General features: G+C 43.8%; 1 protein-coding gene across 1 annotated transcript in view; it reads left to right on the top strand.

The window, feature by feature from the left end:
• The window catches only part of PROM1 (prominin 1), a gene marked incomplete at its 5' end in the record, with an annotated part of 89,948 nt that extends 67,854 nt beyond the window's left edge, over window positions 1-22,094 (top strand). The window contains 11 exons of the mRNA XM_079920812.1: window positions 4,158-4,281; window positions 5,858-5,961; window positions 8,072-8,156; window positions 9,696-9,842; window positions 10,535-10,606; window positions 11,612-11,704; window positions 13,613-13,666; window positions 14,304-14,384; window positions 14,488-14,556; window positions 17,269-17,361; window positions 20,499-22,094. Coding sequence (XP_079776938.1) covers window positions 4,158-4,281; window positions 5,858-5,961; window positions 8,072-8,156; window positions 9,696-9,842; window positions 10,535-10,606; window positions 11,612-11,704; window positions 13,613-13,666; window positions 14,304-14,384; window positions 14,488-14,556; window positions 17,269-17,361; window positions 20,499-20,621 — 1,045 coding nt within the window. The 3' untranslated portion in view covers window positions 20,622-22,094. The remainder of the gene's footprint in view (window positions 1-4,157; window positions 4,282-5,857; window positions 5,962-8,071; window positions 8,157-9,695; window positions 9,843-10,534; window positions 10,607-11,611; window positions 11,705-13,612; window positions 13,667-14,303; window positions 14,385-14,487; window positions 14,557-17,268; window positions 17,362-20,498) is intronic.
• Window positions 22,095-23,562: the final 1,468 nt, after the last annotated feature.

The raw sequence follows: 23,562 nt of genomic DNA, 5'->3' as shown, positions 1-23,562 counted from the left end.
AGGAGAGTCATGAGTAACTTGGTGGAGGCTAAGAGCAACTTCAGTTTGGCTGTAATACTCACTTCTGCAGATTAAGGAATCTCTCTAAAGGGTTAAAGTCACATGGAAATCTATGGCTTAGGAGCCGAAGGATTTATCTCAGCAGTGGGGAAAAGGCTGGTAACTATAAGCTGCTGTCAGATGCATTTTGGGAGGTCTGCAGACTGAGATTTCTGTACTGTCGAAGCCTACCACTCATCATGGCTTGCTTTGCTACGCTTAGCAGAATTCTCCATCTCTCTCTTGAGACATCTGGTAAACAACTGGATAGACTAATCAGACTAACTAGAGGAATGCCGTTTCTTCTTTATAATTGTTTACTTGCTTGTAGAAATGAGAAAGAGTATATTTAGTTCAGCTTCAACCAAAACACCACCTGCTCTTTAAAAACGGTGACGTTATCCAATCAAGAGCATGGTCTCTTTAACAAGCAAGCAAGAATCCTTACCTCCCAAGAGGATCCTAGTGAAAGACCTGGAAGGAGGGAAGCAGAGAGTCCTGGCTCCTATCCTGTGTCTTCTGAGGGTCCAGGGAGCATTTTAGGGGCTGAATGGGATGCAGTGGTGAACGTACATCTACGGGGGGAATATGGATGGTTTCCCCAGAGATAAGGAGACCTAATTAAGGCAACCAGAAAACAATCTCTTGTGCCAAAGACCGTTATAAAACTTCCAATTTTAGCTCTTGAAAACAATGCCCAGATTATCGACACCTCTGAAGAGAAACTAAGATCACGTGTTGCCATGGGCATATTACGTACGGCTGGTGGCAGTTTCAGTGGTTATAGATATTTCAGACAGCAGTTTGTCAGGCTATAGCAGGTCATTCCCATTTTAGGGAATTTATTTTGAGGCAGTAGACCAAACTATGGGAAAAGCATTTTGAGCAGAGACGTGTTTTTGTGGTGTTAGTTGTAACAGTGAGGCATTCGAAGTGGCACACAAGGCAGCCACTTCGGAGGCTGGAGTAGATTATGTGGCCGCTGAAAGGATAGAGAGGTTGGCTGTCCTGGGTGGCTGACGAAAGTTTCTAAGATGTTCGACAAGGGCCCACAAAATTATGCACGTGTTTTTTGGGGTTTTTTCTGGTTTTTTTTTTTTTTTTTTTTTTTTTTTGGCGGTACGCGGGCCTCTCACTGTTGTGGCCTCTCCCATTGCGGAGCACAGGCTCCGGACGCGCAGGCTCAGCGGCCATGGCTCACGGGCCCAGCCACTCCGCGGCACGTGGGATCTTCCTGGACCGGGGCACGAACCCATGTCCCCTGTATCGGCAGGCGGACTCTCAACCACTGCGCCACCAACGAAGCCCAATACATGCATATTTAGAAAACAAAGGCTGGAAATGTTAACAGCATGCTCTTTAGAGTAGTGGGGTTGTTTTGAAGTGAAGTGTTCTCTCAGAGGTTTGTAACTAACACACACACACACACACACACACACACCCTCTGATGCCCACAGTTAGAAGCCTGGTGCCTGGCAGAGCCTTCACACACCTTCCCCTTCTTCACTCTTTCCCTAACGCAGTAGCCCTGTTGGTCTGAGAAGGTCCAAAGGGACTTAGGGCCCCACCAGCAAACATTCCTTGCTATTTATTTCAGAGGAGCCGTGCAGATGTTTCTAATTATGCCTGGAGCATTTGCACTGGGGGGAGCCATGCCCTTTGGGAACACTGTTGTGATTGAGAGCATCAGCCTGCACACTTCCTAGGGTCCTTCCTGGTGTGCACCAGCGATGGTACAGGGTTTGGCTATTGCATCTAGACTAAGAGTTTGCTCCCTCTGTGTCTCCGGCGGGGCCACTGGGCACTGCTAGAGAAAAGTCATACAGCAGAGCACATTAGGATCCCTACAGAATTGTGATTCCCCACCTCACATGGACCCTCCACAGCCCTTCAAGTTCCTTCTTTCCTCCCTCCCTCCCGTCCTTTATTCTGCGATTGTCTTTCCACTCTGATGCATCCATCCTCCTTATTTTCCTTTTCTCTTCGCTGACGGGCTTACCTTTCTCTTCACGGAGAAAATAGAAGCCATCATAAACTTGCCACCCCCAAACCTCTGAAGGCACCTGTGCTCACAGGCATGGGAAGCCAGAGGCAGAAGGGTCTCTCCCATCTAGGCTCCCTCACTCCCCAGCATCCCTGCTGTGCTCTCAGCCCATCCCCACCCACCATCCCGAGGATGGAACAAAGCCTCCCTTCTTTCTCCTGCGTCTTCATTCTCTTCTCCTCTCCTAGACTTTCTTCTCAACACTTAAACATGTTCTGTTCTCTCCCCTCCTTAAAAACCGAAACAGAAAACCCCTACCAACACCCGTTCTTCCATCTAACTCCACTCTCTGCACAGACGTCTCAAAATAGAGATCTGTGCCTGCTGCCCGTCTGCTGCTTTCCCACCTCCTGCCCAGCCTACACCACTGTGGCTTCGTTGCCGGCCACTTTCAGGTCAGCAGTGACTTCTGTGTCTCCAGTACAGTGGACTTCTTCGAGTTCTTCTTGACCGTGTCCTCACAGCAGTGACTGGAACAGCTGCCACTCCTTCTGCAAACACTCCTTCATACCCCATCAGTGACCTCACACCCTCATGGTCTCCTTCCCACCTCCCTGACCCTTCATCTTGGTCTCGTTTGCTGTCTCTCTCTCCACCACCTGTTCTCCAAATGGTGAGGTCCCCCAGGCCCAGTCCTAGGCTGCTTCTCCATCCAACCCCAGCCCCAGGGATCAGTCATCATTTCTAAGCCACTGACTCACTAAAGTAGGTCTGTAACCCAGGCATCTGCGCTCCAAACACCTGGCGGACTCCTCCACAGCATGTCCTCCGAGATGTCTCCCAGGCAACGTGACCAGAAGCCAATCTTCTCTGCCCTCCCTGTCCCTGCTGCTGACAAGCCCTGGTGCCCCTTTCCCTCCCTTTCCTTCACCTCCAGCGCACGTCTTCAGGACGTCCTGCTGCATCTGCCTCCCAGGTCACACCTCTTTCACCCGCTGGCTCCCCTCCACCACCGCCAGCTGCATCAGGCCACCATCCAGGGCGAGAAGCAGCCTCCTTGGTGGCATCCTCCTCCACATGGGCACCTGTCCCTCCACCCTTCACACTCTGCCAAGAGGGCTTTTCTTCAGAGAGAAATGGGGGTGTGTTCCTCCGGTGCTTAAAGGTCTTCAATAGCTTTCCCTCCCTGCATCCCCCATGCCCCACCCAGCTCGCCCCTACCTGCCTCTCGAGCTGCCGTTCACTGCTCGTTCTCTGCCATCTCTCTGGATGCAGAGCCACGTCAGGCCCTTTCAGACTCCCAAGAGTACATTTCCTACTGTCAGCTGAAAAAAATGCACAACCTGAAAGCTGAGAATTGTGTTTTATTCGGCAGACAAAACTGAGGACTTAAGCCCAGGATGCAGCCTCTCAGATCTCTCTGAGGGACTGCTCCATAGAGGTAAGGGAGGAGCCCGGATACAGAAGGGTTTCTGCAACAAGGACCAGGTGGTAGGAACATCAGAAGGTGACTGTTCATTAAAGAAAACCAGACATCCCAAGTCAAGGAATTTAGCACTTTTCTATGTATGGAAGATGCAAGAGTCTGGGCTCCCTGAACTCATTCCTTTGCCCTGCACCTCAGCTATCTGGGGCCAGCATCCTGCGCTTCATCTTGAGTCTCTCAAGGTGCCTCTGTTGGAAGGGGGCTGCAGCAGCTGATGACTTGATGGTGGGCATCCTGTTTTTATCCTGAGTTCCCTCAGTGCTCACTGATGGGGCAGATAGAATGTGATGGAGTGATGGCTGCAACATCCTTTGTTTACTGATGTCAGGCAACATTTTTTCATTGACACTGCCTTACAACCTCCTCCCTCACTGGAAAGCCTTGGTTCACTCAAATGACTCTAGAGCCCATGTCTGAACCACCGTGCTGGGCTTGCAAGCAGGCGAGGGACTCAGTCCTACGTGTTCTCTAAACAAGCGCCTGGTACTTCCTGTCTGCACCCCTTGGTAGGCCGACCCGTTTAACCTGCAGAAAGCTGAAGACTCCAGGTCATTTTATACGTTGAATAGGTAGAATGAGTAAGTACTAGTAGGTAATATTGAATAATTCCTTGTAGAATTATTCACTTTATTTCTATTTTTTTTCCAGCGGGGTTGGATTCAGTTTCTTCTTTTGTTGGCTATTGATGACCATCGTGGTTCTGACTTTTGTTGTTGGTGGAAATGTGGAAAAACTGGTCTGTGAACCTTACCAAAACAAAATGTTATTCCAGGTAAACATGGTTTTTGTGCCCATAACGAAGAGCTTGAGCCAAAACTTTTATTTTCCCCTTTCTCGTGGGTTTCTTCGAGAGCAAAACGATGAGCAGGTGGTTTGTATTCAGTAGGTTGAGATTCCATCTATTTGTCAGAGCAAAAAAATATGGCAGTACAGTTGACCCTTGAACCACAGGGAGTTAGGGGCGCTGACCCTCCACGCACTCAAAATCTGCATACAATTTATATTCACCCTTCCGTATGCATGGTTCCTCCATATCTCCTTTCTTGGATTCAACCAACCTTGGACCGTGCAGTACTGTAGTATTTACTACTGAAAAAAATCCTCTTATAAGTGGACCCTCGCAGTTTAAACCCATGTTGTTGAAGGGTCAACTGTATTTTTTTTTTTTTTAATGTAAGTGAAATCAGTACCAGGAATTAAGGCTTGCTCGTCAATGTTGATTGTAATATTTGGGGAGAATACAATTCTCCACAGCAGTAGTTCCCAAATGCAGAACATCAGAGGATAAGTTCCCGGGTTCCTTCTATACCTCAAGAGGTTTCTGACCTTTCACATAACTTCCCAGATGACAGTTGCCCACACAGATGGTTTGAGGGTCGTAAATTTGAAGTGAAAGAGACTGATAAATGACACACCTCATAGCTGAGGGTTGTCCCTGGTGGAAATCTGACGAGGTAGTTGGGAATTGAATGCAATTCACTTTCTCCATCTAAGACCAACTACTTCACACTCTAGGGCACCAGGTGCAAGTTTAGCTTCATTAGTTAATGAGGAAGTTTTGATCTACATGTCTGTCTTCTAACTTTGGCTTTCCAGTGTTTTTCTCTAGATTCTGATTTAAAAAAATATATTTGTTTTCCTATTTTATGGTATATATTTTTTCACCTCAAATCTGTTATAAAATCAGGTGAATGCTTGCTAAAATAAACCAGTTGTGGTGGTGGTATTTTAATTACTCGGTTGAAGAAAATTAAACCGGGAGCATCAGTTTGTCAAATTATCTCCATTTGGCCTCTTGATAAAAAATAATAATAACACATCAAACCAGATGTGTCATCATCTTTTGTACTGTGTTAAATTCTGAAAAAGGAATTCTTAAAAAACAGAGGATATTTTGAAACCATTTACACTCCGTAAGTGTATATACAGTCATATACCAATTAGCCCACCTTAAATATACATAATGGGAAGTCAAAGATCGTGGCAGATTTAATTCCTTTTGTCTAGAGGCAAGTAGTGAAGATCTGGGTCTACTGCTTCATGACTTTCTATTAGATATTCTGAATCAAATTATCTATTTTTCTCCCATTTCTGATGTGTTTATTTTACTAAAATGAAATGTTCCCCCCAAAAAGTAGTCCCAATAATTCCTACTAATGCTATCCAGTGGTCGATATCTTTATTCCAATCACGCTATTATTTTCTAGTTTTAAGTTGAAAGTCAATGAGGAAAATCATGGTATAAAAATCCCCCAGATGCCGTATATTGAACAGAATATTCATTTTATTATATGCATGTATGTTAGTGTAAAACTGTCTTTAAAAAAAAGGTTTTTAATTTGTTCTAGGTTTTGGACACGCCATATTTACTAAATGCCGATTGGAAATACTATCTCTCTGGCATGGTGTTTAACAAACCAGATATTCATCTCACTTTTGAACAAGTTTACAGGTATAAATAATTGCATCATGCATTTTTTGCTACTTAGAATGTTGTGTTTTTACAATGAGAATTTTGCTTTCAACATGTCTTTAATTTTAACGGTCAAATTTCCAGTTTTAGAAGTAAGCTGTTCTCTGGTCTTAGCAGTAAGACCAAAAAGATAATCCTTTCCCTGAAAGCCTTCTAGGCCTTACGATGGTGCTGTCCCAAGCCGCCCTGTCTTAATTACTAGAATTCACTGGTAACAGTGACCCTAAAATGCATTCTTGTTTAAGAATCACCCTGCCCCGAGTAAATGCCATATAACAAGAATTCATTGGATGGGTCTGTTGATGGAAATAGTCAGTAAGCATGGGAATTCCCTGGAGGTTCAGTGGTTACAACTCGGCGCTTTCACTGCCAGGGCCCAGGTTTAATCCCTGGTCAGGGAACTAATATCCCGAAAGCCATGGTGTGGAAAAAAAAAAAAAAAAGAAAGAAGAAAAAAATCAATAAACAGTCTGTAATAGGAATAGAAAAGAGTTTTATTTGAGCCAAACTGATGAGTATAGCCCCAGAGACAGCCTCACAGATAGCTCTGAGGAATTGTTCCAGAGAACCATGGCTTTCAGAATAGTTTTATATCTTGTCAGAACAAAGAACATTAAACAAGTCAGGGATACATTCATTAAAGGTTTCAAAAAAAAAAAAAAAAACAGATCAGGATATACACAGTGAATCACTGTGGCCTTGGCACCTGGGAAGGGAGTCTTATCATCAGAGGAGTACCAACATAGATGTCCCAGGGAGGGAGATATTTAATCTTTATTTTTAACATGGACATTCTTTACTTCTGGTCAATGCACCCTTTTCTTTCATAATTAAAGCCGATGTACAGTGTGTGTTTGACAGGCCACAAACAGCTTGTTTTAGTTAGCATAAAATTTGAGTTAAATCATGTAGAAGCCAGAATGACTTCCCGAGACCTCAATATGTGAACATTTCTTTTGTCAGGTCCAAATCTCAGACATGCTAATTGCAATGCAGCTGGAGATCCAGGCTGTACAGTCAGGCTGCCTGGGCTCCAGTCCTGGCTCTACCACCGGGGCCTTTGTGATCTTGGGCAGTTCCACTTCCTGTCGCTTCAATAGGGATGATGATAATAGTAATTTGAGTATCACCAGCTCCCCATCACCTCTAGCGAATGAGACAGCAAACAAGCGGCACAGGTGTCAATCACTCACACCTCGCCTCCATGGCAGGCAATGGTCATCAACTGTGGTCTTCTACTTTGCCCAGAGGGTCACAGGAGCCTTCTCAACAGCATGTTCTCGGTAGACATACTCAATTCATTGGAGTTTCTGTGCACAGTTAATCCATCCCTAGGCTCAGAGGAGGCCGAGCTCCTTGGCCTGGTCTGCCGGCTCTTTGTGATTCTGGCTCCCGTGGAACTCTCTGGTCTTACCTCTGTTGGTTAGTGTATAAGACTCTCTGTTCCAATGCATCAGTTGAGGCCACCCTGCTTAGCTCCTCCGAGGAAGCGTTTGTCACGTTTTAAAGAAGCACGGAGAAGTGAGGCCAAGTTAGGTTTATAGCCGAAGTGGACCGACCGTTTGGATGTTTGTTGCCCCCTCCCTATCTCCATCCTACCTTTAGTCCAACCTTAGGTTTAGTAGGTAAGCTCAACCCTGGAAATATGGAGGGAGATGGTCTGGCAGGGGCTTGATAAAGTTTTAATCTTTTATGAAATCTTTTAATGATAGTGCTTTGTAACTTACCTCTTTCTGACATCTGTTGTTTCTTTAGATTAGAGTTTATTTCTTCCCAATTTGTAAACTTGTTATTACAGCACTGGAAAGAACACAAAGGACACATAGAAGGATGTAGTATTTACCAGTCCTAGTGTATCTGTTGCAAACATGGGACATTTAGTAAAACAGGGAACGAAGTGAGGAACGGCGGGCACCCGGGGGTTCGTGCAGCCACTGGTGGTGGCCTTCTGTGTCCACACCCAGATGCCACGTCTGTGGTCACAGATTAAACAAAGACGAACAGTTCGCCTTTCTCTCCATCCTTAGCAGTGGACAGAGGTAGCCACAACTGCCTTTCTGGATCCTGATTTCTCTGTTTATTCCCTCAGTGATTGCAAAGAAAATAAAGGCATTTATGCCACACTTAAGCTAGAGAACACCTACAATATCAGTGAACATCTCAGCATTAAAGAGGTGAGTAATTAGAACCAATCAGAAAATTAACATTTCTTTACTAAATTCAGTTGTCTTTATTTTTTTTTTATGAAAGTCACATAAGATAAAAATTAACCATTTTAAAGTGACTTTAGTACATTTGCAAGGCTATGCAACTCTCACCTCTACCTAATTCCAAAACATTTGCATCACCCCCGACCAGTTGACTTTCTTGAGGCATGAGTTTCTCTAGCAGATGATGGAAGATCCTCTCCAGGGGCCTTCCTGCAGACACTTCACAGGGAAAGAGTTTATCCTTTGAGTGTCCCTGTTCCTGGAGGCACAAACCCCACTTGTTTCCCAGGGATACTGACTCTCCCAGACCAGCCATCCTTTTCTGTCACATCCCTGAGTGGGGACAAGAACCGTGGCCCACAGAGTCCTCACTCCTTATGAATGATGGCTGTGGCCCCAGGGCTCCCAGATAGGCCTTTAGCAAGAGACAGAGTGGCAACAAGGATGCAAGGGAGAGAGGGAATGAATGACCTCTCCTCCTCCTTTTCCCAGACCGGCACCCAAGCCTTGAGTGTTCAGACTCCAAGGAGAGATCCCTGTAGAGCACACTGGCTGGAGGAAGGGGCAAGGGGGCTTCAGCAGCCCAGGCCTAGGGCACCCTTAGCCTAGGCTGTGTCCACTCCCTCATACCTGGAGGCCTTCTGGCCTTCTCAGCTGTGCAGGAGAGAATCTAAGGAACCTTGTTTCTTCTGGGCTTCTGATATAGAAGCAATTACTGAGGAAAATCAAGGGGAGAAGTTGTCCCCCAAACCCCATGGCTTACCCACTGAGGCATCACAGAAGGCTTCCAGGGTTGCCATGAGGCCACAACAGCCTGATGATTTTCAGATGTGAGAGGTTTATTTGAAAGCTGTATACAAATTTCGGATTCTCTTCCGTAAATATAGCTTGCATGTATTTATAAATAAAATATAACGTTGCCAAGCAAGCCCTAATGGATGCCCTCTACTCATTTGCTCATTATGCCATGTGCCATTTTCTTGTTGCACCATGATGAGTAGGGTGGGAGAGGCCCCAAGTCATGAACCACGTTCCCGTTGATCTCAAGTCTCTCTATTACCCAAGTCCAGTGCATGCTGCCTCCTTCCCCTGGAAAGCAGCCTGCCCAGCCCCTTTCAGCATCTCTGTTTGTCAAGACTTGCTCAGAAGTCACCTCCTCTCTGTTGCCCTCCCCAGCCTCCTGCCTTGAAAGGCTCTGCCCCTGGTGTCCCAATGCATTTCATGTGCCTTTATCACGACACTGCCTCTTCCCTTTGAGACCTTTGAGGGTAGAGGTGCAATATGATTTTGTTTTGCATTCCACCTCCTCACATAGTGCTTGGCGTAGGGCAGGGAGGCGGGGAAGGAATGGGAGGGGAGAGAAGAGAACCGGGAAGAAACGCCAGTCAGGTACATGTGTATTTGTTTTGGCCAGTGTAATTTTATTGCTCTTTTAAAGCATTAAGTAGGTGATGTTTTTGGAGAAGAGTGGATTTATTTATATCTTTCCTTTTTATTATGCAGCATACCGGAAACATAAATAATAATTTTGAAAATATGAATATAAGAATTGACAATATAGTTCTGCTGGATGAGGCAGGAAGAAGAAACCTTATGGATTTCAGTTCTTCAGGAATAGACAAAATAGACTATGGTGCCTTCATGGCTGCGGTATGACCCATATGTTCGCACTTGATCTTTTGGGGAAAAGTTAGGGCATCGTGTGTGTGTGTGTGTGTGTGTGTGTGTGTGTGTGTGTGTGTGTGTATAGATATATAATATTTTTTGTTTGTTAGTTTTTTGTTCTTATTTCTGTTTTTTTATGGAGATGAGATTCACTCGACATGAAATTAACTTATTTACCAAGTGAGCACTTCACTAGAATTTAGTATAATCACAACGTTAAATAACTATCATCTCTATCTAGTTCCAAAGCACCTTCATCACCCCAAAAGAAAGCCCCGATCCCATTAAGCAATTGCTCCCGATTTCCCACTCCCAGCCCCTGGCAACCATCACTCTGTGTTCAGTTTCTGTGAATTTACCTATGTTGGATATTTCATATGAATGGAATCATACAGTATGTGGCCTTTTGTGTCTGATAACCTTAACTGGTCCATTTCATGTAGCCCAAGTTTTTTGAGATTCATGTACATTACAGCATGTATCAGTATTTTATTTCTCTTTATGGTTGAATACAAATAATACCGTGTGTATAAACAAGAATGCAGATGTGTCTAGCCTTAGAGTGTCTAGCCTTAGTTTATGGTTGTGGACTCATGTTCACTCTGTTGCTTATTAAAATGCTGTTAAGGTTCAAAAATCCCATATCCATAACACAACTTTTTACACCTCTTTTGTAGACTGGGAAAAATCCCACAAAAGTGAATCTTTTATCATTTGCAAATGATCTAGAAGTAAAAGCCAACCATTTGGTGAGTTCAAACGGTCCGGCTCAAGGCTGTCATTGTCGTAGATGTGAAATGTCAGTACCGTCCTTAGAGAAGCTATGGGAAGAGGTTCCTTGTACCACAAGTAACCCTTGTTTAAACACGCCGCTCTGTGCATGTTAAAAGTTCCCATCAGCAGCCATTGCCACATGGCGCCACAGTCCGTGAGCGTGTGAAGGTTCCCAGGGCAGCTTCAGGGTGCAGGCTCTTCCCAGCCTCTGCTCGTGGTGCTGCTGCCCTCACTGCTTGAGCACCGGACCTGCTTTCACTCCGTCCACCCCTCCACTGCCAAACACCTGTGTGCACATTTTCTTGCAATGTAGGGAATGGTAACTGAGGACATGGGAGGGACATCCCGTTTGGTGCTTTGCATCGCCAATAATGAGCGGATAAGGGAGGGCAAAGACACCATCCAAGCCCCATAAGCTTCCCCATTACCAGCTTCTCTGCTGGTTGGTGACTAATGGCTGTAACTGGTCCCTTTCACAAAGCGGCAGACCTGGACTCTGGGGGAAGACCAGGATTTAAATCCTGAGTCAGCCTCTTCCTAACTGTGGGAACTTAGAAACAATATTTCACCCCTATGTGCCTCAGTTTCCTCATCTGTTAAATGGAGGCAGTAGTAACGCTTGTTAGACGTTACTATACTAAAAACGATTTAAGTGTGGGTTAAATAAAATTTCTCAGTTGATTGAGCCTTGGTTTTCTCATCTGTAAAATGGAGCTATAGCTACTGTAAAGCGGCTTTACAGTGGCTTTATTATGGTGAAGTGAGAGAGAGAGAGAGAGAAGGCAGCCTCAGGCACTCAGAAAGAACCGATGCGGGTGGGTTATTGCTGAGAGTTCATGGTTTGAAGGAGGGTGTCTTGGCACCGTCCCTCCAAGTTCGTCATCATACAAGAAGGGCTGCATACTTCTGTCCTGATTAGAGAGAGTGCTCCAGAGTCTGGAAACAGGTACTAATATTTATTTACTTTATTCTCTTTGTAGCCCCCAGGAAATTTGAAACAGACCCTGAAAAATAATGCAGGAATCTTAAGAAATATTCATCGTGACGAAATCATTCCTTTGCAAAAATTAATGGTAACAATCAACAACCTTTGATATTTCGCTGTGACCTGGGCAAACTCTGTTTCACCTAGCCTGATGATATATTGATATGTCGCGCGTAGGTCAAAGTTGGTTGACCTCAGGCTAAGAAACTGAGCTATTTTTTAAATAAATGATAGTAGCTGGGCTTTGAAGAGGACACGTTTTCAATTTTCACCACAGATTTTCTGCCTCTTTGTTGCCTTTTTCCATTTGAGTGTGAACAGTTATTTTAAAAATGTGGTTGCCTCCTCTGTTTTTCTCTTGTTTCCATGGCCTTAAACAGGCTCCCCTAAGCCATGCAGCAGCTGAAGTGCTGGACTCACTCTAACTTAGTTTATTATTATCAAACTCTCTGTCTTCACACCCTGCCATGCAATATGTGAGGCCAGGCGATGGCCTTTCTTTCCATGTTCATTTAGCTCTACTCCCTGTTCCGATGTCCTTTGCCCCTCTCTTCCGTCCAGCTTTCTCACTCTTCCTGTCTTTTCTTTCCTCTCGGCCTTCTGGCTTCTTTCCTCAATGCCAGAAAGGCAGTTTGTAACAGAGAAAGAACATGGGCTCTGGAGTCAGGTCGACCTGATTTCAAATCTTGCTTCTGCCTCTCTGAAGTCTTGTGGCTTTCGGTTTTCTCATCTAAAAATGGTGGGAAGGGTCCTTGCCTCACTGTTAGCTGGCTCTTGGACACGAAGGATCTGACCTCCCAGAGGGACTCTGCAAAAAGAGCCATTATTACTGTGCTTGCATGTGGGAGGGTCATGTGTGCAGTCATCAAGGGGAAGACTGCGTGGGAACCAGGTTACAGAGTCAGCCTGCTGAGGTTTGAAGAAGCTTATTCGTCCATTTGACTCCAACTTCAGAATCTTCTAGAACTAGTGTTTACCATCTCTCTCTTCATTTTTCCTCCTGCCTTTCTAATTCAGTGGAGTATTCCCAAAGTCCTCCTCTACAATTTTCTTACACGGTATGCTGCACTCACCACAGTTCTCTCTCTGCTATACTTTATGCCTAGCACAAATATGTTAACATTTTAAGCTGCTGTTGACATGTTCCTTAAATGCTTTCCTTCAAGTAGACACAGGACTCCTCGGCCTTTTCAGAGTTGGGGCAACCTACAATTAGGCAAGTTGTTCTGTGGATGTGACCTACAATCTAAACCAGAGGTTAGCAAACTGTGGCCCTGAACACTGCAGCCCGTGGGCCCCCTCCGGCCTGCTGCCTGTATTTATTTATTTACTTACTTATTTTTTTTTTTTTTTTATTTTGGCCACGCCGTGCGGCATGCGGGATCTTAGTTCCCTGATCAGGGATCGAACCTGGGTCCCCAGTAGTGGAAGCTCAGAGTCCTAACCACTGGACCACCAGGGAATTCCTCTGCTGCCTGTTTTTACAAATAAAGTTTGACTGGAACACAGCCAGGCCCACCTAGTTGACAGATGATCTGTGGCTGCTTTTGGCTACAAGGGCAAAGTTGAGAGATTAGGACAGGGTATGGTCCACAAAGCCTACAGTATTTACTATCTGGTCCTTAACCGATAAAGTTTGCCAATTCCTCATCTAAACCATGCAAATTAAGCCACTCTTGCTGAACAGGTTTTACTGTAAACAATGCCTGCCACTTTGAGCAAACCTGATTCAGAAGAGTTTTGTGGCTACCTTACACGTGGTGTGCTGCCCATTGAAGCTCTGGAATATGTATCCCAATTTTCTTCTTCAGCTTTTCTTATACCCAAATATGTGAGGTACCTATTGTTCCTCGTGTCTGTTGTTTTTTCTCGAATGAAACTATTACAGAGTAAAGTCGGATTTGATGGCTGACTTATGGGTTGGGGGGATACAAAGCATGTGATCTTGCAGCTTCACGTTACAGGTCAGGAAATATGATCTGTGTTTATTCACCAGAGTGCTGTGCACCAAAAATTGAAGGAGCTTCAACAGAAAAGCAGTGGATTGGGGGTAAGGATTTGTTTTCTTTCTCTGTCTTGGGGTCTTGTTACAAAAGCACACACAGACTTGCAGAGATGTTGGGTTTTGCAGGTACTTTAAGTAAAATCGAGTCTCAGTTATCCACCCATTTTAAACACCAAATTGGGTTTTCCCACCCTCTCCTTTCTACAAGGACTTCTGTAAATGAAGACCGCATCCTGGCATGTTACGTACACAGGAGAAAGCTGTTTTGGGATGTGTAGGATGCAAGTGTAGGTGGTACATCGGTCACTTTTACAGAGATAATTCTGCTTGACAAACAGCCTCCAAATCTCAGTGCCTTCCACACACAAGCTTTCACTCTCACTAGAAAACCAGTACAGTGCCACCCACCATCTGTGCGCCATTGGCCAAAGCAAGTCACAGAGCCAAGCTCATCGTCATGGGGTGGGAACGGTGTTGGCCATCTGTATGTCTTCTTTGGAGAAATGTCTCCCGGGAAGCCAAGCCAGGGAAGGTGTCACCAATCATGAACAGCTAGTAGAGTCTTAACTAGCAAGTCATGGGGGTGTGGGGCTGAGTTAACAGTACTCGCATCAATATGCAAACTGTCTGATGAAATTCTTCTATCACTTGATACCGTGTCGACCGTTGCTGTGTTTTCCAGGTGAAAGTGGCCAATATCATTCGCTTTTTGGATTCTGCTCAGGACTTCATCACAAACCGAATCTCCACAATTATTGCTGAAGTAAGTGGTTATGCCAATAAGTGGGTGTGTGACCATAACTGCATGATCACAGAGGATGGTAGAGTCATTTTAATGGCTTTATTACTCTTTGATGTCTTTCCAGGAAAGTAAGAAGTATGGGAATACGATAATCAGCTACTTTGAACATTATCTGCAGTGGGTCAAAATCTCTGTAAGTGGTTTATCGTTGATGAACATAAGGGGGCTGTGTCTTGGGAGAGTCATTTTCTAGAATAAAATCAGGAGGAAATCAAATTAAATTCACAGAAATTAGACAGAAGGTAAGTAAAAGGACCTTGAATGTAGGAGCCACAAGTGGAGGCACCATAAGACTCAGCACAAGTGTGTCCATGCTGGGCAGCTTCCCGGGCCTGCCCACCGCGGACAGCATGCCCCTTGCATTCTCCCCCGGCTCCCTTTGCTCATTGCTGGAGGGATTCTGGTCTCCTCGACTGTGTCTCCCCTGGCAAACCGTGAACTCCTTACGTTAGAGTCCATTTGCAGCCGTGGTTTGTACACGCCCTGGGCAGCACTGAACCTGCTATGTCATTGGTGTATTGGTCGACTAGGGGGCTTAAACAACAGGAGCTTATTTTCTCACAGTTCTGGAGGCTGGAAGTCCAAGGTCAAAGTGTCGGCAGGTTGGTTTCTTCTGAGATCTCTTTCCTTGACTTGTTGGTGGCCGTCTTCCCCTTGTGTCCCCACGTCGTCTTCCTTCTGTGTCTGTGTCCAGATTTCTTTTATAAAGACACCAGTCCTATTGGATTAGAGTCATCTTAGTGACCTAATTTTACCTGAATTCCCTCTTTGAAGACCCTATCTCCATATACAGTCACATTCTGAGGTACGGGAGGTTAGAACTTTAACATTGGAACCTTTGGGGAACAAAATTCAGTCCATAAAGTTAAGTCTCCATGAATAAATCAATAGAGAGAAGTGGAGGAGCAGAGTGAAGTTTCCAGTGGCGCACGCAACCAATGGAGAATTATAGTACCTTTTCTCCACACCCTCCCCAGCATTTATTATAGGTAGACTTTTTGTGTGTGTGTGATACGCCGGCCTCTCACTGTTGTGGCCTCTCCCGTTGCAGAGCACAGGCTCTGGACACGCAGGCTCAGCGGCCATGGCTCACGGGCCCAGCCGCTCCGCGGCACGTGGGATCTTCCTGGACCGGGGCACGAACCCGTGTCCCCTGAATTGGCAAGTGGACTCTCAACGACTGCGCCACCAGGGAAGCCCTATATGTAGACTTTTTGATGGTGATCATTCTGACTCGTGTGAAGTAATACCACACTGTAGTTTTGATTTGCATTTCTCTAATAATGAGCGATGTTGAGCATCTTTTCATGTGCCTGTTGGCCATCTGTATGTCTTCTTTGGAGAAATATCTATTTAGGTCTTCTGTCTTTTTGGATTGGGTTGTTTGGTTTTTTTTGTTATTGAGCTGTATAAACTGTTTGTATATTTTGGAAATTAAGCTCTTGTTGGTCACATCATTTGCAAATATTTTCTCCCATTCCGTAGGTTGTCTTTTTGTTTTATTTATGGTTTCCTTTGCTGTGCAAAAACTTTTAAGTTTAATTAGGTCTCATTGGTTTATTATTGCTTTTGTTTCCATTACTCTAAGAGAGGGATCCAAAAACTATTGCTGCAATTTATGTCAAAGAGTGTTCTGCCTATGGTTTCCTCTAGGAGTTTTATAGTATCTAGGCTTACATTTAGGTCTTTAATCCCTTTCGAGTTTATTTTTGGGTATGGTGTTAGAGAATGTTCTAATTTTATTCTTTTACACGTAGCTGTCCAGTTTTCCCAGCACCACTAATTGAAGAGACTGTCTTTTCTCCATTGTATATTCTTGTCTCCTTTGTCATAGATGAATTGACCATTAGTGCGTGGGTTTATTTCTGGGCTTTCTATCCTGTTTCACTGACCCATGTGTACCCTTACCCCACTTCTTATAAAACTAACAGTGAAAAAGCCTATAAAGAGAGTGTATACGGTTGTTTGAGCTTGGAGAAACTTAATGTTATTAATGTGGGCTGCCTTGTAAGGTAGAGGTGGAAGAAAAGGGGGAGATGAGCCAACCAATAAAGGAAAAGAAATAAGACACACTCCCCACCCCGGGAACTAGCATCTAGCTTCTTGTACTTACTCCAGAGTTGTTTGAATGAATGAATATAGTCTTCTTAAGCTAATGGGATTGGAGCATCTGTCTCTGATTCATTAAACTTGTTTAGTCTTACCTCAGCAATGAGTACTTTGCTTTCTGTCTTCTAAAACGGGCGTCAGCAGGTCCTGCCATTTTTGTAAATAAAGTTTTATTGGCACACAGCCACACCCATTTGTTCATATATTGTCTGTGGCTGTTTTCGCCCCACCATGGCAGAGTGAAGCAGTTGCGACAGATACATCTCAGCCGAGCCTGCAAAGTCTAAAATATTTACTCTCTGGCCCTTTATAGAAAAAGTCTGCAACCCCTGTTCTAAAATGTAGACTTATTCATTACCTAACTTTCCACTTTCTTCCCACATCCTTTGTCAGACTACAAAGGCGGCGGGTAAGAAACTCAGACTGAGGCACTGTGCTGACCACATATACTCTTTAAGTCTCTGCAGAGTCCAGCAAGATGGGTCTTACTTTTCCAAATAACAAACCAGGGAACTAAAAACCGAGGCTCAGAGAGACTCGGCGTCTTCCTTTCAAGTACATACTTTTTTATGTCGTAGAACTCATCCACAGAAATCAGCCATCAGCTCCGTATCCAGAGGGCCTAAGGATTCTTTCTGTGAACAGGCCAGAAGGGAATAGGGTGTTTAATTTTATTCTTGTGGAATTTTTTGGGTGCGGCTCCATCTAAGTTTGCCTGTTTTTCTTACCCCCATAGATCACTGAGCAAATGGCAGCCTGCAAGCCAGTGGCCACCGCTCTAGATTCGGCTATTGATGTCTTTCTGTGCAGCTACATTATTGACCCCCTGGTAAGAATTTCATCTTTCAAAAGAAGAAAACACAGTAAACTCATTATCTTTGATTTTTTTTTCCAGATGGTAGTTCACACTATAATATAAAATAGGTTTCTGCTTGGGTCTGTTACAGTTGTAGAATCCAAGACCTAAGATCTAAAATGTAGATGAATGTGTTCTGACACTGATAAGCTAGAAAAGTCAAAGTCCTCGCTGCATATCTTCACTCCTTACTTGAATTTTATTTACAGAAGTCAAGAGACCCTCATGAACAAAACTGTTTGTCTGAAATAATTAGAAAGGAACATCACTGGTGTGCAGAGTGCCAATATTCCAAAGGACTCTCAGTGCAGCTATATATGTAACCCTAAAGCTATAGCAAACTTAGTTTAATTTTTGAGTTAACAGCCCTTTGAGATGTTACCATTGGGCTGGTAAGTTCCAGTTAACCAAGTTTATTCCTCAGCTCTGTTCACTCCTCGATATACACTGACTCTCTCTATGAGTCAATCCTCTCATTCCCTTCACTTAAAGCACCTCAGTGGCTCACTGTTAATATCACGGGAAGGATCAGGATCCTTAATGTCATGCTCTAGGCCCTGCATGATTGGGTACCTGCCCATTGGCACATTTTGTACTATTTGATCACTTTTCTCTCTGTGCTTCAGTGTTTTCTTTCATCTCTTTATATATTCCAATAAAGATGTTAAAAAAAAATCTAGATTTCCCCACCCCAGGGCCTTTGCATATGCCAGTTCCGCTGCCTAGAAATTAGACACAAGCTCCTTCTCCCTCTGTTTCTCTCTCATTCTTCCCCTCTACACCCATATCCCACCTAGCTGACTCCTCTAGGTCTTATAATATAATGGTTGAGAACACAGACTCTGAATTCAAATTCCACTTCTACATTTTCTGAACTCCGTGACATGGAAAAATTATTTATCTTTTCTGAGCTTCTTCACCTTAATAGGGTTGTTTTGATGGTTCAAAGAGAGACTACATGGAAAGCCCTTAACACCTTTCCTGGTACATTAATACACTCCATAAATGTTCGCTGTTATTAGCTGTTATTCTGTTTTTGAGTCCTAGCTCAAACATATCTTTTTTTCCGGGAAGGTTTTTCTGATCTTCCCAACTCCATTTGGCTCCCTTTTGTACACTCCCATGGAACTTTCTGCTTTTCCTGTAGAGATGTTTTTGCTGTTTGTATTGTACATTGGTGTGGCTCTTTGGTAAGACCTGTCCCCCGCAACACACACTACACTCTGAACTCCGTGAGCACGAGCTGCGTGTTCACTGCTGTGACCCTGTCATCTGGAGTGTTCTCTGGCACAGGCCGTAAGGATGATCAGATAGCTGCCTGTCACAGTACATTCAGAGTGCTCTATTGGTCCATCTCTCTGTTCCATTATCACTTGTCTCTCTGGGAGGGACTTTTGTACCTGGATGGAAATGATCCTCACACTTTCCCAGCCATGCAGATCCCCCGCCTTGGTCTCCTGGCTGCTTCCCTCCCCTCCTGACTTTGTACCCTTTTGTCTGCTGCTTGGAGCCCCTGCTGAGGGCTTTGAGTAAAGCCCTCATTAGGGGAGCCCTAGGTTAGTTAGGCTGGTTCATTCTGAACTGCTCTCCTTGTGCCCAGTCTCCACTGCCTGCCGCAGCCAGTCAGATCACCCAACTAGCAGGTGCCTCTCCAAAACCATCGGGGACCACTGGAGGGGAGGCCTGAAGGATGCTCAGGAAGACTAGGCTAGAGCTTTGTAGCAGGTGGTTTAAAGAGTAAGGAAGAGTTCTGGCCTTTGGCTCAGCCAGGAAAATAGACTCCTGGCTGGCAAACATGTTTCTTTTATATCTTGATTGTACCCAGAAGGAAAGGAATGGTTGTCATAAAGCTCTAAGCCTCTCAAAACAAGGTTGAAAGTGTAGAAATCTACCAATAAAAGAATATGTGGGAAAGGAGAACAAATTTACTGAAAATTCTGGGCCAAGTGATGCCTCTCTGTCCAACGCTAAACTCAACCAGGAACAGAGCAGAAGCACAGTGGCTGAGACATGAGGGTCTGGGCGGTTGTTTTTATGTCCGAGCTGCCTTTTACCTCCCAGTGGGCTGGGGAGGGCTGCTCTAGTGTTACAGGGTTATCCTAAGGCAGAAGCCACAGACTTGAGCCTCTACAAGGATCTGGAAGCTTGTAGATTTACAAAACAGGCCAAGACCAGACGCTGGCTAGTGTCTGGTACCCACAGAGCCATACTGGTTGTGCACAGCCATCTCTGTTCTGATTGGTGGGTCAGGTTAAATAATGTTGGGTATCACCCCTGTAAGAGCTAGTGGTATGGCCTGCAACAGACTGAGGACAGATACCCCTCTTGAAGGAAGAACCATCACTCAGCTGCAGCTGATGTTGCCTTGTGGGAACGAGGGCTCAGCATTACGAGTTCCGACTTGAGACTTTTAGAGAAAAGACGTAAAGCCAGGTTTCTGTGTGACTATCTGACTATCAGGTTCCTATCTGACTTAGGAATATAGGCAGCTGTCTTTTAAAAAATACTTTAACATTGTTTTTTAGGCAGAACAGGGTTGAATTCAGCCCATGACCATCCTTAAAGGTTGGTTAAATTCATCATGGAACGTTTGTTGGGGGCATCGTTACGTACCAAGCATTGCATCTGTTTTCTTCACACAATAGTGTTATGGGATGAGGATGCTGCCAATCCCACTGTTCAGAGGCAGAGCAAAGCCAGGAAGTTGAATGAACAACCCTCACATCAAAACAACTCAGAGAAGGATCTGAGCTCAGGCCTGCAGGCTGTCCATGCTCTTATGGCTGGCCTCAAAGCCGGGGGCCATCTAGTGGGATGGTTAGCTGTTGTTTGGGGGTGTCTTAGATGCTAAACCTTGCTTCAGCACTTGCTGCCTCTGTTCCTCATTTATAAAATAAATATGACAATAGGATCTATTCAAGGTTTTCAGAAAGATGGAATGAATTATAATAATAGGTAGCACTTCACACAGTGGCCAGCTCATCTTAAGTTCACAAAATTAGAATCTATTAAAAAAACTGCAAAATAAAGTTATTTTCCCCAAGCCAGTGTTGTTTTCCATTTCCCATCTTCAAGCATCTAATCCTCATGATTTTCCTTTTTCCCCGCAGAATTTGTTTTGGTTTGGTATAGGAAAAGCTACCGCATTTTTACTTCCGGCTATCATTTTTGCCGTAAAGCTGGCTAAGTACTACCGTCGAATGGATTCTGAAGATGTATATGATGATGAGTAAGTAGACAAGAGGCTGGGGAATCATTTTCTAAGTGGCGCTACCTTCTGAGCACGGCTCTGATGCGATTAAACTTGATTTTTTTTTTTTTTATGATTACAACTATATGACATTCTTTTTTTTAATTTATTTTTTTATACAGCAGGTTCTTATTAGTTATCCATTTTACACATATTAGTGTAATAGGTCATCTCTATTCAGATGAAATTTTTATACTGGTTTTCTTATGCTTATTTTAACTTTTTTTCCCCTTGCTTAATCGTCTCAGCTTCCTTAATCAGCCTTCTTATTTCTTGTTTGCAGTTCCTCTGTCTCAGGGACTTGGCACTTTACTTTATAACTGTTTTTACTATAACTGTTTTCATTTTGGCTCCGTGGTCCACCCTTCACTCTGTGCCTGGTGAACTTGTATTCAAAATGTGTTCATTCTGACTTCATTTACCTCCGTCTTAATATGTGTTTCTCCTGAATTTGCTTTTTCAGCATCTGTATTAGAGTAAAAAGGTGGGGGATGCAGCTGTTGAGCTGTAATTGTAATTGAAAAATCATTTTATCTCCTTTTTTGTGTTTTATAGTGTTGAAACTATACCCATGAAAAAAGTAAGCCTTTTCTTTTTTAAGCCATATTTATAAGGTGGGACTGGGGAGGGCTTTATTATTAGATGACAAACTTTTAAAACTAAAATAATAACATTAAATTACATAACAACAACAAATACGCCCGGATAAAAATAAATGCTGATGCCTCTTAAAATGAGAGCTGGCACATGGAGAATACCAAAGACATCCTTGTTGAACGAATGAAAATCGTCTATGTTAAATTTATTACTATATAAAATGTTTGTTTGGATCTTTGGTTTTTTAAAGGGAAGAAAATGTAAATATACTTTTTTACCTTCTTTATAGATTTAACAAATTGTTATATACTTTTTACGACCATTACATTGTCTTTGTAATCCATGATGTAAATGCTTCATCTTAGAAATAACATGGTGTTTTTGGTACATTTATTTTTGTTACAGTATGGAAAATGCTAATATTGGTTCTCGTAGACATCAAGCCTCCAGTGTGGAAAATGCCAATATTGGTTCTCGTAGACATTGAGGCACCCAGACAAATTGAACAAAGTTTTTAAACAGCTCCAACTGCATGAGTTCATGACCTGCAGCATCTCCAAATATTGGGAAAGAAACCTTCTGTTCAGGAGCTTACAGAGTTCAGCGGGGTCACACGGAGTATGCACTGACCGGCCTAAGAGTGGAAAGCGCACATGCCTATTTTTTTAGAAGTTTTGCTTTAATCATCTGAGCCGTCTATGAAAATTTAAATATGTAAAACATTCATGAATTCCCAGCTTAGCCTTTGGAGCAAGACAGGAATTTGGGCACATTTCGTCCAATGGGAACTTCGACTCCTAGTTAGACAAAGTCCAGAAAATAGCAAATCTGTGTGTGAACAATAAAAGAATGATTTCAGAATTATGACTCTAATCCTCTTATTGAAAAATAGATCTAAACTACAGATGTCAATGAAGTCTCTGTAGTATTTTCTTAGAGCGGCTGTAACACATCACACAAACTGAGTGGCTTAAAGCAATGTGTTCTCGAACTTTTATGGAGGCCGGAAGTCTGAAATCAACATGTCAGCAGAGTTGGTTCCTCTCAGAGAGCCTGAGGGAGAGTCTGTTCCGGGCCTTTCACTGAGATTCCGATGATTGCTGCCAATCCTTGGCCTTCCTTGGCTTGTAGATTTATCACTCCAGTCTCTGCCTCTGTCTTCACATGGAGCTTCCCTTTGTGTGTGTGTGTCCCAATTCCCCTTATCTCCTAAGGAGACCAGTCACTGGGTCAGGGCCCATCCTAAGCAAGAATGAGCTCACCTTCATTTCATCATATCTGCAAACAACCTATTTTCAAACATTCACAGGTTCTAGGTGAACATAAATTTGGTGGCGGGGTGGGCGGCCGGCGGGAGATTATTCCCCCCCACACACACACAGTCACCCAACAGCAATAGCAAATAGCCAAAGAGATAGAGAAGTGGACACGAAAGAAAGTGACACTGTACACACAGAAATTAAGGTAAATTACCAAAATCAGAAATGGCAGAAAATAAAAAAATGTTAGTAGACATACACAAAATAGTGACTCATTCCCCTCTTAATTTTAACCTTTAAGATTTGTCTGTATCTAAGAGCACATTAATAACCCACTGCATGTGTCAATCAATTGTCTCTGCATCTAACCCAGTGATGCCAGCCCCTGCTACACAATGGGTTCACCTGAGGGGGGATCTTTTTAAAATTACTGATGTTTGGGTCCCATCCCAAGAGATTCTTATGTAGTTGGTTAGGGATGTGGCTTGAGCATGTGGATTTAAAATGTTTCCCAGGTGATTGTGATGTACAGCCAGGGTTGAGAAACACTGCCTCTGGTTAATTAAATCAGAATTTCTGAGATGTATCCCAGGTAATTCTCATGTGTAACCTGGGTTGAGAATTACTGATACAGCTTCTACATGCATTTCATCTGATTTATATATATATATTCATTGATCATCTACTATGTCCCAAGCACTGTGCAAGACACTGGATGGGGGAGAGGTGAGCTAACAGACTAGATCCAGCCTCCTAGGAGCTCAGTGTCAGTGGTGGAAACCAAGACGACCCATTTGATGAGTGTATGAGAGACACAGAAGGCTGTGGGGTGGTGGAAGTCAGGGGAGGGTTCTTGCAGTTGAATTTCTGAAAAATATGTGCGTGAGAAACCTATGACACGTTTAACAAATCTGTTTCTTATGAAGGGTCTGTGCCTTTCACTTGTCCCCTCCTGTAATCCTCACTGCATCCCATGAGGTCAGCAGTTTTAGTTCTAATTATAAATGAAGTGGCCTGAAGCTTACGGAAGTGAGTTGTCCAATATCACCCAGCTCCTAAGTGTTTGGG

The sequence above is a fragment of the Stenella coeruleoalba genome (genome assembly GCF_951394435.1).
Source record: "Stenella coeruleoalba genome assembly, chromosome: 4".
Classification (NCBI taxonomy): Eukaryota; Metazoa; Chordata; class Mammalia; order Artiodactyla; family Delphinidae; genus Stenella; species Stenella coeruleoalba.
Note: the sequence above shows the minus strand (reverse complement) of the source record. Positions and strands in the feature narration are given on the sequence as shown.